This window comes from Dermochelys coriacea, chromosome 3 (assembly GCF_009764565.3).
Source record: "Dermochelys coriacea isolate rDerCor1 chromosome 3, rDerCor1.pri.v4, whole genome shotgun sequence".
Classification (NCBI taxonomy): Eukaryota; Metazoa; Chordata; order Testudines; family Dermochelyidae; genus Dermochelys; species Dermochelys coriacea.
In genome coordinates this window covers 156,950,618-156,966,642 of record NC_050070.1, presented here as the reverse complement: position 1 = coordinate 156,966,642, position 16,025 = coordinate 156,950,618, and the positions used below count along the sequence as shown (strand labels likewise).

Here is a 16,025-nt window from a genome sequence, read left to right as displayed (position 1 = left end):
ACTCTGAATCAAATTCTTGCCTGAAGTGGATTTTTAATTGTGCCTGTGGTACTCGGCAGGCAAGTTTTGGGTCCACTTTATGGTAAACAAAACACTTCAGTTCTAAATTGGAAAGATGCATGCATCAAGTTCTTCTCCCGCAATAAAATACTTGTGTGAGAGAGTTGGAAGATACAGAGGGAGGATTATACTTAAACAAATATTATCTGTAAATATTTCCATTAAGGCTCATTACCCCAGTGTTTAGCCCAGTATGAATAACAAGATAGAAATTGTGAGACAGATACTTACATGACAACCAGAAAGTAAAATAACTAATGGCTGAGCTCCAACCAATGTAAATCCCCAGAGCTAAGTCATCCTCACTGATTACACACACACAAGTGTTCTGATTGACTTTAGTGGGACAACAAGTGTGAACCACAGGTGCATAATTAGTCACCAAATTACTGTTCTTTCTCCTAAGTTAGGGATGGTCATTATGGCTCTCAGTTGGTCTGTATGAAATGAGTTGGTGTGGACTCAGCTGATTGCCTAATGAACAAGTGTCCACCACAAAACTTGTCATGGCATTTGGCACTGATTGGTAGTGAGGCTTTATCCTTAGCTGGTCCCTCAAAGGACTGAAACATGTTGGCAGTAGGGCTCAGTGGCTAGGGCACTGGACTTTGGAGTCAGGAGACCTGGGTTCTATTCCTGGTTGCACTGACTTGCTGTGTCACTTGGAGCAAGTCATGTCATTGCCAAGTGCTTCAGTTTCCCCATTTGTAAAATGCAGACAGTAACAATATTTACCTGTCTTTGTAAAGCCTATGGAAATCTGTGGGTTAAAAGTGCTTGGTGAAAACCAAGTTGTTGTTACGTGTTAGAGGAAGTGGGAGGGGTTCGCACTGGCTACATCTGAACTATGATACACACTAGGGGTGTGATTCCCTTCCTTGTGTACACGTACTTGAGCTAGCATGAGTACAAATTGTGTGGCTGCGGTAGCAGCAGCAGTGGAAGGGTGGCTGAGTAGTGCCGAATACATACCCACAGGTTTCCGGCAGGTTTGTTCTCTGCACAGCTCAGCCGCTACCCATGCTAGCACAGCTACTCTGACTTCATACTTACGCTAGCTCTATGAGAGCTGTCATGCGTATGTGCATCAGTGCTGGAAGTAGGGGAGCTAGGGGTGCTGCCGCACCCCCTGGCTTGAAGTGACTTCCATCGTATACAGGGTTTACAGTGTGGTTCAATGGCTCTTAGCACCTCCCACTATACAAATTGTTCCAGCATCCCTGAGTATGTGCACATGAGTAGAGGAATCATACCCCCTAGCACTAGAGTAGAGTCGCCCTTAGGTTATGCCATATCTCTCCTGTGGATAAATATAGGATACCAATTTCTAGGGATGTCTATTTGCCTCTTTTGATCAGCACTCATAGGCGTCAACTCCATGGGAGCTCCGGGGCTGGAGCACCCACAGGGAAAAAATGGCAGCCCCCGATCAGCACCGCCTCCTCCCCCAATCACCTCCCGCCCGCTGGTGGGCCCTGCAGAGCAGCGCCTCCTCCTCCCTCTCCGCACCTCTCACCCACCGCGAGCAGCTCTTTTGTGGCATGCAGGAGGCTAGGAGAGAGGAGTGAGGACGCCACATGTTCGGGGGAAGGGGTGGAACTGGGTGGGAAGAGGCGGGGCAAAGCAGGGGCAGGAAGTGGGGCGGGGGCCTTGGGAGAAAGGGTGGAGTGGGGGCAGGGCATGGGATAGAGCCGGGGGTTGAGCACCCCCCAGCATTTTGGAAGGTTGGCGCCTGTGATAGCACTGGATTCATTTTAAAAGGACTCAATTTTAAAAAGCCACAGATTCCTCTGGCCAGTAGCAGAGCAAAAGGCGACACTCTTGTAGGAGACTGTGAGCCTGCTTCTGCTCCCTTTGGAGTCAGTGGCAAAATTCCCTTTGGTTTTGGTGGAAGCACATTTAGGCCATTGGTTTGCAAATGCAGGGGAGGGAGGAATATGAGGCCTTTGTAGCTGATGAGCTTACTTTGTGTGTGTAGCGAAATGGAGGCTCCTTGTGTGAATTCAGACTTGCTGTTCTATTTGCAGACTAACCATGTTATACAGAAAGTATGCATTGGAGAGAATAACGTGATTGAAGAGGAGATTCGAGTGAACAGGAGTGTCCATGAATGGGCAGGAGGAGGTGGTGGAGGAGGAGGAGCAACATATATATTTAAGGTACAGGAACATAGCAATTATATCCTATTACATAAAAATGCTGCAAACTGCCTAGACTTTTACGTGAATGCCATCCTTAGTTTAGTAAGTGCCCCCTACAGCGTACCTGGAGCACCAAGAACTCTCTGGGCCTGATTCTTACTTACACTAAGGACCCTTTAAACTGCTCTGACAGTGTAAACAAGCCTTAAAGTGAGCTTAAATATAACTTATATTTACAAGGTCTGGCTTGGATGCACAGAGGTCCTGAGCCCTGATTGAACTGAATGGCCCTGTTCGTACCTCTTCGAGCTTTTGCTAAGGCTGTCTGCTGACTCAGGCAGGGTCTCTGCATCAGTTTACATTCTGTTCCCATTTTAAGGTTTACCTTGCACCCACGAGGATTAAAAATATAATTTTTTAATGTGACCTGAGATTCTGGAGCACAGTTCCGACCAAGGGGTAAATTCCACGGCAGTTTCTTGAGCTGTGGAATTGCTAAATACACAAGGCCCTGTAGCCTTTGACTTCTGCTGTGCTATGGCATATGAACAATTGGGATCAGCCTTTATGCTCTGCTGTAGATGTAGCTTTTCAGCCAAAGGCCATTGATCTCCACTACAGATCATTTACATTTTATCACAAGTTGGCTACAATCAGCATTCATCCCAAATCCCAATTTTGTGTGTTCTTAATATTCTTCAAATCAATAGACTTGCACTATATCATAGTAACTCTGCACACTCAAGTAGCTCCCAAAGTGGTAATCCCCTGCAAAGTGGAGCCACTGTACTGCATTAAAAGAGCAGTGTACCTTAGAGCTCTTGTAATTGATATACTACATCATACAGGGTAACATTACATGCTTTACAAGAGCCGTGAGTACTAGCGTGCACAATACATATAGCCGTCGGAGCTGCTGTTCTCCACTGAACATGGTGCGATTAGTAGTATCCATTAATCTTTGGATGCAGATACATGAATAATGCAATTGTAATTTGGACTGCTCAGCAGTCCTAGGGGCTTGCTTAGTGCAACATGAAGTAATTAGCATGTGAGATGAACTTGTATTTGCATGTCTGACACAACATAAACCTCAGCTTCATTTCTCAATTCACCCTGTTAAGATGGAGAATGGAGAGCCAGTCCCCTTGATAATTGCAGCAGGAGGTGGTGGCAGGGCCTACAGGGCCAAAACAGATACTTTTCATCCAGAAAGGCTGGAGAATGATTCATCTGTTCCAGGGCTGAATGGAAATTCAGGAGCTGCAGGTAAGGAACGTTTACTCCGTTCAGAAATCTTTCCCAGACCTGAAGAAGAGCTCTGTGTAAACTCCAAAGCTTGTTTCTCTCACCAACAGAAGTTGGTCCAGGAAAAGATACTACCTCACCCGCCTTGTCTCAGCAAATCATTGAGGGACAGAACATAAGTTGCGAAAATGTGAGACTTGTCACCACAGGGAAGACATCCCTGTAGACATGGAAATCATGTAGAATTTCTACAGCATAGCTGCTAATACAGATTCCCAGGCTAGTGCAGACAAGGCTATATTGCAGCCTGGATAGCAATCCCTGCAAAAAGGGCTGAATGAGCCACAGAGGTGGGGACCACCATCTCACATCAGGGCGAGTGCATTCTCTGTCTGAGTAGTTTGTGCTTCTGTGGTCTCTGCTTACAGAACCATAAAAAACAGAGATAGACAGGACCTATTGTCATCCAGTACATCTCCTGCCAAGGCAGGATTGTTCCCTACAGAGCATTGTCTAGTTTTGTTCTCGGATTGTACTATTCTGTGGTTAGTGGACTTCAGTTTATACAGATTGCTGGGCTGGCACCTTTCCCAAGCATGAAATTCACTTTAATGTACGTATGTTTGTTTTGTTTTGTTTCCTGAGACTAAAAAGCCTCTTCCATAGCTCTGTAATGTCCAGTGCTTTGTATCTTGAACCTTCAATCATTATGAACCCTTCAAAATTAAACAAAATCACTGTTAACAATATTGAGTGCTTACGGATGTGGTAGTGTGTACAATTTCAAACTAACTCACCCCAATCCCTGTCTGAAAGAGAGAAGTATTAGCATCCCCAATTTACAGATGGGGAGTTGAGGCACTGAAATGCATTTTTTAATGTTCCAAACTGAATGCTATATAGTGGGGACTGCTTAGAGAGCAGAGGGCTGGAAGTCAGGACTTTTAATTCTCTTCTTGACATCCACTTACTTTGTGGCCTGTGGCAAGTCACTTAACCTCTCTAGGCCTCAGTTTGGCCACCTATAAAAAGGGGATAATGCTTCTCTACCTCCAGGGTTGTTGTGAGCTTTAAGTATTTACTGTTTGTTAAGTACATTGAGCTCCTCAAATTAAAAGCACCAGTAGTGCTAGTAAGAATCGCTGTAGTATTTTAGACTATTAAAGAGTTTAAGCACAAACTCTTAGATATCAGAAAATTAGATATCTCAAGGTAGTAGAAATGTGAGTCAGAATTTGATTTCAAGAAAAACGGTTTGTGTTGGGTGGTCCATTAATTTAAAAGATAATTAAATGTTTGTTTTAAAAACATATTTCAGATCCCAGGTTGGTGACAGAGTAATAGAAAGTTAGTTCCTCCTTCATCCACTCTACTTCCCATAGCCTGAGCTCAGGTTTCTGCGTATAACTTGTCAGTGTTGGGGAAGCCATTCATCCCCACCACTACACAAACTCAAGTTATTCCGGCTTTGTATGGCAAACTAAAGAATTGTGGTGGTGTCGGTCCAACTTCCCCATTCTCACTGTGCTGCACACTCTGGCCACTTGGAACTTCACAGCAACAGCAAGGATATGCTTAAATGATTTCCTCCGGCTTCAAAAAGTGCTAGCAACTAGGGTCAAGCTAAAGGAGGTTCTGTGTTAGCTGTCACCAATATGAGACCAAAGACACACACTTGAGAATATCTGATTTCATCCTGTAGAGGGCAATAGAGCACTTACACAGTAGTGAGCCGTAGCTCACGAAAGCTTATGCTCTAATAAATTTGTTAGTCTCTAAGGTGCCACAAGTACTCCTTTTCTTTTTACGGATACAGACTAACACAGCTGCTACTCTGAAAACGGCCCATTTCAGTTAGAGCTAGTCAAAATGTTTCAATCAAAAAAGGGGGTGAAGAAAAATTGCATTTTTAATTTAATTTATTTGCAGAAAAATATTTCTAACATTTTATGGGGGGGTTAGTGAAAAAATTATTTCAGTATTTTTTGAAAACCAATAACCTTTTGAAAACCAAAAAATTTTGGGGTTTCATTTTTCATGAAAAAACTGGAAAATTTCCTCCAAAAAAAATAAAAAATCCTATGTCCCCCAACACCCCCCACCTCAAATTTTTCATCTCTTTAAATTTTTCATGAAAAAATACCATTTCCTGACCAGATCTCATTACAGTATTGCACTTCTTTTATAGATGGATGAAAAGAGGCACAGAGAGTTTATGTGGCCACAAGTCATACCCAGCCAGTTAGTGGCAGACTGGGACTAGTACCCAGCAGTCCTGACTCTCCTCCCATTCTCTAACCACTCTATGGTGATCTCCCTTGCAGCTGACGTGTTTGGAATGAGCATTCGTTCTGCTGATATATATATTTTGGATGTAAGAGAAACTTACGTGGGCTGCTTTCTCTTTTCTTAACTGCAGGTGGTGGAGGTGGCTGGAATGATAACACTTCCTTCCTGTGGTCAGGAAAGTCCTTGCTGGAAGGTGCTACTGGAGGAAAATCCTGCCCCCAGGCCATGAAGAAGTGGGGGTGGGAGACAAGAGGGGGTTTCGGAGGGGGTGGAGGGGGGTGCTCCTCAGGTGGAGGAGGCGGAGGATATATAGGTAAAGTGGCTTCATGTTCAAGGTGTCCCTTCCCCTCCTTTAGTGCTAAAAGTCAGCAAAACACTGATCAGAAATTCTCCCATAATTAGTATATATGATTGTTATGTAATAGGATGTCTGTGTGTTGCCTTTTTAGCTCTGGATGAACTTATGTTATTTAGCCTTTAAGCAAATAGCCGGATGTCAGTTCTTCAGCTGGAATCCTGGCTTTGCATTGTGGAAAACTATGCCATCAAGATCCTGCTGTGATTCTTGACTCATAACTGTATATTGAGCCTTTCATTTCTTGGCCATGATGCTGAAGAAGCAGGAGCCATAGGCTTTGCATTCCAGTTGTCAAGACCAGCATCTGAGGGCTTTTGCCATGGAGTCTGATGGCCAGTGTTTACACTTAGGGTATGTCTACATTGCAGAGTTAACCCGGGTTTTAGTCTTCACCCCACTTACTATCCATGCAGGGGGAAAAACACCCTTTATCCAGGTCTGGAGGTGCTTTAAGCCCAGGCTAGCTGACCCAGCTGAGGGGTGGTGAGAGCCATGACGCCACTTTAACTCAGGCGGAAACCCACATACTGTTCAGTGAGGACACAGGCTAAATTATTTGAGTCCTCCAATGCCCTTCTCACCATTCCCTGTGAGAGAGAGACAGATTCTCCCACAATTGGCTGGGAAAGAAATCCTAGAGTGTCTCAGCATGAAAAACCATGGGGTATTCCCCCAGACACACACAGGCAAGTGTGGAAATAGCCAGATATGGCTTTGCTGTGGAGGTGCTCTCACCTGAGCAGGGCTAACCCAGATGCTCAGACCCTGATGCCAATTACCGGGTTAACAGTGCAGTGTAGACATAGCCTTAAAGGAGATTCAGCATGAGCAGTGGCAATCCAAGCTTCCTCCACACTGCCCTAAGACCAGCATGCCTCAATCCTAGAGGAATCACCTCTAAGGGCAAGGCAGGTATTTCGGTCTCCATAGTCCAATCCTTGGCTCTTGTGCTAAGACTGCCAACAAGGGAGGCCAATTAATGACAGCTATGATGGTGGCTTTCGTCAACAAGGAACTGAACGGAGGCCCCTAATTCCTTTCCAGTAGGCTCCAGGTCAGTTACCAGATGGTAATGACACAGAATTACTACCGATGTGGGCCAGACTGAAAGCCATCATCATAGGGTGAACAGCTCCACAACCCATAATCAGTCCCTGTGGCCACCCATCTCTTCAGTGGTGGTGGACTTCTTACCCCTGGTTATCCACCACTGTGGTGTGAAATCAGGGCAATGGTAGACTCAGAACAATGCAAGGAAGTAATTAGCCTGAATTTCTAGCTTGACCACATGGATTGTGATGATATTATGTGTAACAATTTTTTCAATAGAATGCCTATGTAAGATACTTTTGTTTGCAGTGTGCTATTTTCTCTCCTGCCAAAGATGATGAAAGTGGAAAAACAACCCTCTCTTTTTGCAGTGGAGGAAGGGCATCTGTGCATGTTAACAGATCAAAATATTGGTCTACCGCTCCACTTCTGAGATCCTCTGCTTGTCCAAGGCACACTTGAACATTTCCCATGCAAGCTCCTTCTGTCCCCCATCGCTGGTGGACCACCCTGGCTGGAGGGTATAGAGGAGAGAGAGCAGATCAGATGACTGTTACTCCCAGTGCTGGTGGAGTACATAGCCTGATCAGCAACTGTGATGAATTAACCCTTATGCACTGGCATTGTCCAGTCTGCTAGCCAAACGAATGCATAGGACGATCTGTTTATATGTTTTTCACAGCATCCAAATGATTAAAGATGATGTTTGGGCTTAGTGGGCAATGGTCTCCTTGGGACTGAGGTGAAAGATTAATTTGCTTAATTAAGATCCACAAACGTTATTAAGCTGAAATCCCAGAAGTGAAAGGCCAGTAGTCCATACCACGGTCCGCTAAACCTTTCCACCATCCATTAAACATCCCAGCTAGATATTTTGACTGACTGATTGTCCTTTTTCATTTGGATTCTTCATACTGTGAATTTTCTTGCATGTTGCAATTCTTAACTGTATTTTAGATCTAATGAACCACAGTATGTTAAGGTACCTTCTGATTTGACATAGGTGGCAATGCTGCAGCGGACAATGACCCAGAGATGGATGGGGAGGATGGTGTGTCCTTTATTAGTCCACTGGGTACTTTATATACCCCCGCACTAAAAGGTATTGATATCGATCAGGAGTTAGTTCTCGTGAGTTTCCTTCATGTTTGGAGTAGACTGTGTCTGGAAAAGCTTTGAGATCCTTAGATAGAAAATGTAGATTAGTGTGGTTGTGAACACCAAGGAAGGAAAGAAGTTGTTTAGTGTAGTCCAATGAGGAATGAGGAGATGAAAGGGAGCGAAGAAAAATATGGAGGCTGTTGGGGAAACATTTTCTAACAGTGAGAAGTGGTGGAAGCTTTGTTTCTTAAGTCGTTTAAAACGACTGGACCCAAGAAATACTGTAGGGAACAAATTGTTATGATGTGTGTAATAAGGCAGCCAGTAGAGGGAGTAGGCAGAAAGTTAAACAAGGACATTTGTTGGTGTTCCAGTGATACATTGTATGCTGTTGGCAACTGTGGGTCTGTGGAGCTACTGCCAGGATAGGTGTGCTGCCTGAAATAAAAGAGTGTTATTCAAAGAAGTTGGAGTAGGTCTGGTTTACAACAGTCTACAACCACATTCCAGTCCTGGATGGAGCACGGACTAGACGATCTAGCAGGCCCCTCTCCCCCAGCTTTCAGCCTGTGATTTATATGTTGTGCTTCTGCTAGTGCTGGAAGCTGAGAGCGATCTTATGAGAAATGTTTCAGTGCTCAGCTCTTCCCGCATTAAAGCTTCTCCTAGGTCAGACTGAGAGAGTTGCTGGAGAGGGCAGTGAGGCACTTCCCCCCAGTTCCTGCAGATGGAGTGTGCTACAGTGGTAGCCTTCCCAGTCTGTGCTGGCCCCAAGAGTTGAGACTTGAACTTGATTTCCCCAGTGGGTCAATAGGGGATGCTGTGGATGGTTCAGCCCCAGCATAGACTAGAAAACTCCTGAGGACTGACCTAACTTGTATCTCCTCCCCCCACTCCCATAGCCCCAGTGGGGCTTGCTGTAGCATGGAGGGCACAGGACTGCTCCAGCAACACTTCCTCCTGGCCTCAGCATGCCCTGGGCCTGCCCCCACAATGCCCTTGTGCTCTGTAGAGGCAATACAAAGCTGGCAGGACGCCTTGCTGCATTGCAGGATTCACTGAAGGGGGTGGGGCTGTGTGGCCACATTGCACCAGCATAGCTGATTCAACAGGGCTACAGTGCAGGTGTCCAAGACAGCTTAGCGGAGGGATTTTTTCTGTAAATGAAAACTATTAGCTGAGAGTCCTTCAGTCTTCTCTCCCCTAATGCTGGTGCCAGTGAGAAGTGGGAATACAGTCAGCAGAGCGGGGTGAATGGCAGTCAGGAAAGGTTTTTCACACAGGGCCCATTCGACCCAATATGGGGCACTTGGGCACCATACACTTGTGCATTTCCCATCCCATAACGTGGCAGTTCTCCTGTCGCTGTCTGCGGAAAGCTCTTGGGTCATCTCTACAATAATAACTCAGCCTCTTTCATCTGTTCCCTAGTGACAGAGGGGCATGGAGAGGTGGCTATTAAGCTGCACCTCAACTGCAGCCACTGCGAGCTTGATGAGTGCCGTGTTGATCTGGAGACTCAAAAGGTCATCTGCTTCTGTGAGCCTGGGACAGACCTGGCTGACGATGGCATCTCTTGTGTAGGTAAGAAGGTGCAGAGAGGAAGGGGCTCCTTTGGGATGGGTAGGTCTATGAGTGAATACATAATGAAAGCCTCTTTAATGACCTGGACTGCAAGGCAGCCTGGTTAATTATCCCCTTTGTTGCTGGCATTTGCCGTGAAAATGCAGTGCACTTCAGTGGCGAGAAAGCTGGTACATGGGGCAGCACTGCTGATGTGTTTTGCCTTATATACCTGGAGTCACTGGGCAGCGCTCAAAGCAGTTAAGTGATATTTTGCACTGAAGGGGCAAGATATGTGATCTGTGGGTGTGAGTGCCCCTGAAAGAGCCTTTGGTTACATTGACACTGTATCTGGCACAGATCAGAGAGAGAAGCCCTGATCTGATATTAACTCTCACTCACTCACCCCAAACAAAGAAGGAATTTTCCCAAGGTTGCAATTTAGGGGTGTATGGGGGTGGGGGGAGAGTTGCTCTTTTCCCCACCTGTGCTTCATGCCACGTGTTAATTTCAAGGTGCTGCCCATGGCCCAGGAGGAAGGCAAGTACCTGCAGGGGGCTGGAGCCCACTAGGGCCCGTCCTGTGGGCTGCACCTGGGGCTGCCCTGGAGAGTAGCTCGGGCTCCAGGCCCAGAGACCTGCTCTGTTCCCTGAAACCTTCAGCAGCCAGAGACCCACAGGCAGCTTGGAGCTTGCTCCCTGACCTACCCAACCCAACTCCAGGGACCCACCTATCCTCTGGGCTGAAGCAACTGCAGCTCTGCTCCAACCTCATGTGGTGCTAAACGCCCTCACTGCTGATTGGCCCCAGTGCTTGGGCTAGAAGCTGTGATTGGTGAAGGTGGCCAGAACATTGGCTCCTAAAGGAGTGATGAAGCGCCCCTGGCCCAACGGTGCATTGGGGGCTGCTGTCTTGTGCTTCAGAGTCTCAGCTTTCCCTAGGAAAATCATAGTTAGGTCTCTCCCCTTGCAACTGTGAAGGGAACAGACTGATTTTGGATTTTTACTTTTTATTCTTCAAAAATCTCAAGAACTTCCAGGGGTCTAAGTGGCCCCATGGCCTCTGCTGAAAGTTGCCCCCTCGCCATTAAAATCTGAAATGGTGCTCCTGAATTTTCCAGCCAAACTCAACCCTAAACTTAGGTTTCCCAAGATCCAGAGATGACATGTCACAGGCATGAGGCAGAGGGAGGGGCAAACATCATGGGAGAGAGGAAAGCAAGGAGGAGAATTCCAGTCAGTGCTTCATTTGAGAGCTGAATGCAAAGCATAGGTAAGCAGAGTGGAGTATATTTGCCCTGCTTACACTCAGAGTTCCAGTACTGGGCTTTCCCCACATGTGTACGTTCAGAAGAGGTACTGAGTCCAGCAGGTAGAGCGAGGAACTCTAAGCCAGGGTTCTTGGTCCTATTCCCAGCTCTGCCACTGAGTTGAGGAAATTGTTCATCCTCTTTATGTTGCAGTCTCCCCATCTGTAAAATGGGGATAGTCAGATGTATTTATATGGGTGTGGTGATGGTCATTGTTTGCCTTGTGATCCCTGATTGGAAAGTGCTCCATAAGTAGTATTAAATGGTAGATATTGCGGGGGGATGTTACAAACCATCTAACACTGAATCGATGTAGTAGGGTTTTCCCCACCAATAGTCAGCTGTTCTTTCTGCATAAGAGTGGGTGCATTTCATAGAATCATAGAATCATAGAATATCAGGGTTGGAAGGGACCCCAGAAGGTCATCTAGTCCAACCCCCTGCTCAAAGCAGGATCAAGTCCCAGTTAAATCATCCTAGCCAGGGCTTTGTCAAGCCTGACCTTAAAAACCTCTAAGGAAGGAGATTCTACCACCTCCCTAGGTAACGCATTCCAGTGTTTCACCACCCTCTTAGTGAAAAAGTTTTTCCTAATATCCAATCTAAACCTCCCCCATTGCAACTTGAGACCATTACTCCTCGTTCTGTCATCTGCTACCATTGAGAACAGTCTAGAGCCATCCTCTTTGAAACCCCCTTTCAGGTAGTTGAAAGCAGCTATCAAATCCCCCCTCATTCTTCTCTTCTGCAGACTAAACAATCCCAGCTCCCTCAGCCTCTCCTCATAAGTCATGTGCTCTAGACCCCTAATCATTTTTGTTGCCCTTCGCTGTACTCTTTCCAATTTATCCACATCCTTCTTGTAGTGTGGGGCCCAAAACTGGACACAGTACTCCAGATGAGGCCTCACCAGTGTCGAATAGAGGGGAACGATCACGTCCCTCGATCTGCTCGCTATGCCCCTACTTATACATCCCAAAATGCCATTGGCCTTCTTGGCAACAAGGGCACACTGCTGACTCATATCCAGCTTCTCGTCCACTGTCACCCCTAGGTCCTTTTCCGCAGAACTGCTGCCGAGCCATTCGGTCCCTAGTCTGTAGCGGTGCATTGGATTCTTCCATCCTAAGTGCAGGACCCTGCACTTATCCTTATTGAACCTCATTAGATTTCTTTTGGCCCAATCTTCCAATTTGTCTAGGTCCTTCTGTATCCTATCCCTCCCCTCCAGCGTATCTACCACTCCTCCCAGTTTAGTATCATCCGCAAATTTGCTGAGAGTGCAATCCACACCATCCTCCAGATCATTTATGAAGATATTGAACAAAACGGGCCCCAGGACCGACCCCTGGGGCACTCCACTTGACACCGGCTGCCAACTAGACATGGAGCCATTGATCACTACCCGTTGAGCCCGACAATCTAGCCAGCTTTCTACCCACCTTATAGTGCATTCATCCAGCCCATACTTCCTTAACTTGCTGACAAGAATGCTGTGGGAGACCGTGTCAAAAGCTTTGCTAAAGTCAAGAAACAATACATCCACTGCTTTCCCTTCATCCACAGAACCAGTAATCTCATCATAAAAGGCGATTAGATTAGTCAGGCATGACCTTCCCTTGGTGAATCCATGCTGACTGTTCCTGATCACTTTCCTCTCCTCTAAGTGCTTCAGGATTGATTCTTTGAGGACCTGCTCCATGATTTTTCCAGGGACTGAGGTGAGGCTGACCGGCCTGTAGTTCCCAGGATCCTCCTTCTTCCCTTTTTTAAAGATGGGCACTACATTAGCCTTTTTCCAGTCATCCGGGACTTCCCCCGTTCGCCACGAGTTTTCAAAGATAATGGCCAAGGGCTCTGCAATCACAGCCGCCAATTCCCTCAGCACTCTCGGATGCAATTCGTCCGGCCCCATGGACTTGTGCACGTCCAGCTTTTCTAAATAGTCCCTAACCACCTCTATCTCTACAGAGGGCTGGCCATCTCTTCCCCATTTTGTGATGCCCAGCACAGCAGTCTGGGAGCTGACCTTGTTAGTGAAAACAGAGGCAAAAAAAGCATTGAGTACATTAGCTTTTTCCACATCCTCTGTCACTAGCTTGCCTCCCTCATTCAGTAAGGGGCCCACACTTTCCTTGGCTTTCTTCTTGTTGCCAACATACCTGAAGAAACCCTTCTTGTTACTCTTGACATCTCTTGCTAGCTGCAGCTCCAGGTGCGATTTGGCCCTCCTGATATCTTTCCTACATGCCCGAGCAATATTTTTATACTCTTCCCTGGTCATATGTCCAACCTTCCACTTCTTGTAAGCTTCTTTTTTATGTTTAAGATCCGCTAGGATTTCACCATTAAGCCAAGCTGGTCGCCTGCCATATTTACTATTCTTTCGACTCATCGGGATGGTTTGTCCCTGTAACCTCAACAGGGATTCCTTGAAATACAGCCAGCTCTCCTGGACTCCCTTCCCTTTCATGTTAGTCCCCCAGGGGATCCTGGCCATCTGTTCCCTGAGGGAGTCAAAGTCTGCTTTCCTGAAGTCCAGGGTCCGTATCCTGCTGCTTACCTTTCTTCCCTGCGTCAGGATCCTGAACTCAACCAACTCATGGTCACTGCCTCCCAGATTCCCATCCACTTTTGCTTCCCCCACTAATTCTACCCGGTTTGTGAGCAGCAGGTCAAGAAAAGCGCTCCCCCTAGTTGGCTCCCCTAGCACTTGCACCAGGAAATTGTCCCCTACGCTTTCCAAAAACTTCCTGGATTGTCTATGCACCGCTGTATTGCTCTCCCAGCAGATATCAGGAAAATTAAAGTCACCCATGAGAATCAGGGCATGCGATCTAGTAGCTTCCGTGAGTTGCCGGAAGAAAGCCTCATCCACCTCATCCCCCTGGTCCGGTGGTCTATAGCAGACTCCCACCATGACATCACTCTTGTTGCACACACTTCTAAACTTAATCCAGAGACACTCAGGTTTTTCCACAGTTTCGTACCGGAGCTCTGAGCAGTCATACTGCTCCCTTACATACAGTGCTACTCCCCCACCTTTTCTGCCCTGCCTGTCCTTCCTGAACAGTTTATAACCATCCATGACTGTACTCCAGTCATGTGAGTTATCCCACCAAGTCTCTGTTATTCCAATCACGTCATAATTCCTTGACATCACCAGGACCTCCAGTTCTCCCTGCTTGTTTCCAAGGCTTTGTGCATTTGTATATAAGCACTTGAGATAACCTGTTGATCGCCCCTCATTCCCAGTATGAGGCAGGAGCCCTCCCCTCACAGACATTCCTGCCTGTGCTTCCTCCCGGTATCCCGCTTTCCCACTTACCTCAGGGCTTTGGTCTCCTTCCCCCGGTGAACCTAGTTTAAAGCCCTCCTCACTAGGTTAGCCAGCCTGCTGGCAAAGATGTTCTTCCCTCTCTTCGTAAGATGGAGCCCGTCTCTGCCCAGCACTCCTCCTTCATGGAACACCATCCCATGGTCAAAGAATCCAAAGCCTTCTCTCCGACACCACCTGCGTAGCCATTCGTTGACCTCCACGATTCGACGGTCCCTACCCAGGCCTTTTCCTTCCACGGGGAGGATGGACGAGAACACCACTTGCGCCTCCAACTCCTTTATCCTTCTTCCCAGAGCCACGTAGTCCGCAGTGATCCGCTCAAGGTCATTCTTGGCAGTATCATTGGTGCCCACGTGGAGAAGCAGGAAGGGGTAGCGATCCGAGGGCTTGATGAGTCTCGGCAGTCTCTCCGTCACATCACGAATCTTAGCCCCTGGCAAGCAGCAGACTTCTCGGTTTTCCCGGTCAGGGCGGCAGATAGATGACTCAGTCCCCCGGAGGAGAGAGTCCCCGACCACCACCACCCGCCTTCTCCTCTTGGGAGTGGTGGTCGTGGAACCCCCAACCTCAGGACATCGCATCTCATGCCTCCCAACCAGCGGAGTCTCCTTCTGCTTTCTCCCTCCAGACATATCATCTGGTCCACTCTCCGCAATGGTACCTGTGGAGAGAACATGAAAGCGGTTAGTTACCTGTGTCTGTGTTACTGGAACCCGGACATTCCGCTTACCTCTTCTGGAGGTCACATGTTGCCAAGCTTCTTCACTGGCCTCTTGGCTCCTCTGTGCAACCTGCTCTAAATCTTTAGAGCTTTGTGCCCCTAGAAGGCTATCCTGAGTTTGGTCCAGAAAATCCTCAGTTTCTCGTATACAACGCAGGGTCGTTACCTGTTGCTCCAGACCTTCAATCTTCTCTTCCAATATGGAGACCAGCTTGCACTTTGTACAGACAAAGTCGCTTCTGTCCTGTGGAAGAAAGACAAACATGGCACATCCAGTGCAGGTCACAACAGCTGAACCCCCCCTTCCATATCACCTACCTACTATGAGCTTCCTCAGAGACGTTGGCAAGATGTAAGCCTCACTGGGCTCACTCCAGGCAAACTCCTGCTGTGAGCTGCTCTGCTGTCCCCGCTGCTCAGCTGGTTCGCGAGGCTCTGGCTATTTTTAAACAGCCAGGCTTCCCTGACACAAACACACAGACACCCTAATGCCCGCCCCCTGCAGGCTAGCAGCCAATCAGACACTCACTCAGGCTCTCTCCCTGCTCTCCCAGCAAACACACGCTCGGATACTTCCTCAGCAAGCAAACACACACACTCGGATACTTACCAGTCCCAGGCAAACTCCTGCTGTGAGCTGCTCTGCTGTCCCCGCTGCTCCGCTGGTTCGCTGCCGCTCGTGCAGTATATCATCATTTAGCAGATGATATACTGCACTTGTCCTCATCCTGCTTTCACTATGACTTCGCATTGATGGTGGCGCTCAGGCCCCCCAACAATTTAACTTTACCCCCGCACCCCTACCCTGGCTCTGTTTTTATGGCCTTGCTTTCATATCCAGTGAG

At 47.3% G+C, this 16,025-nt stretch overlaps 1 protein-coding gene across 1 annotated transcript in view; it reads left to right on the top strand.

Moving 5' to 3' along the window:
• Positions 1-16,025, top strand: part of ALK (ALK receptor tyrosine kinase) — a 553,261-nt gene that overhangs the window by 498,877 nt on the left and 38,359 nt on the right. Inside the window, exons 14-18 of the mRNA XM_038395333.2 lie at positions 2,088-2,219; positions 3,326-3,470; positions 5,869-6,051; positions 8,150-8,248; positions 9,679-9,831. Coding sequence (XP_038251261.1) covers positions 2,088-2,219; positions 3,326-3,470; positions 5,869-6,051; positions 8,150-8,248; positions 9,679-9,831 — 712 coding nt within the window. The remainder of the gene's footprint in view (positions 1-2,087; positions 2,220-3,325; positions 3,471-5,868; positions 6,052-8,149; positions 8,249-9,678; positions 9,832-16,025) is intronic.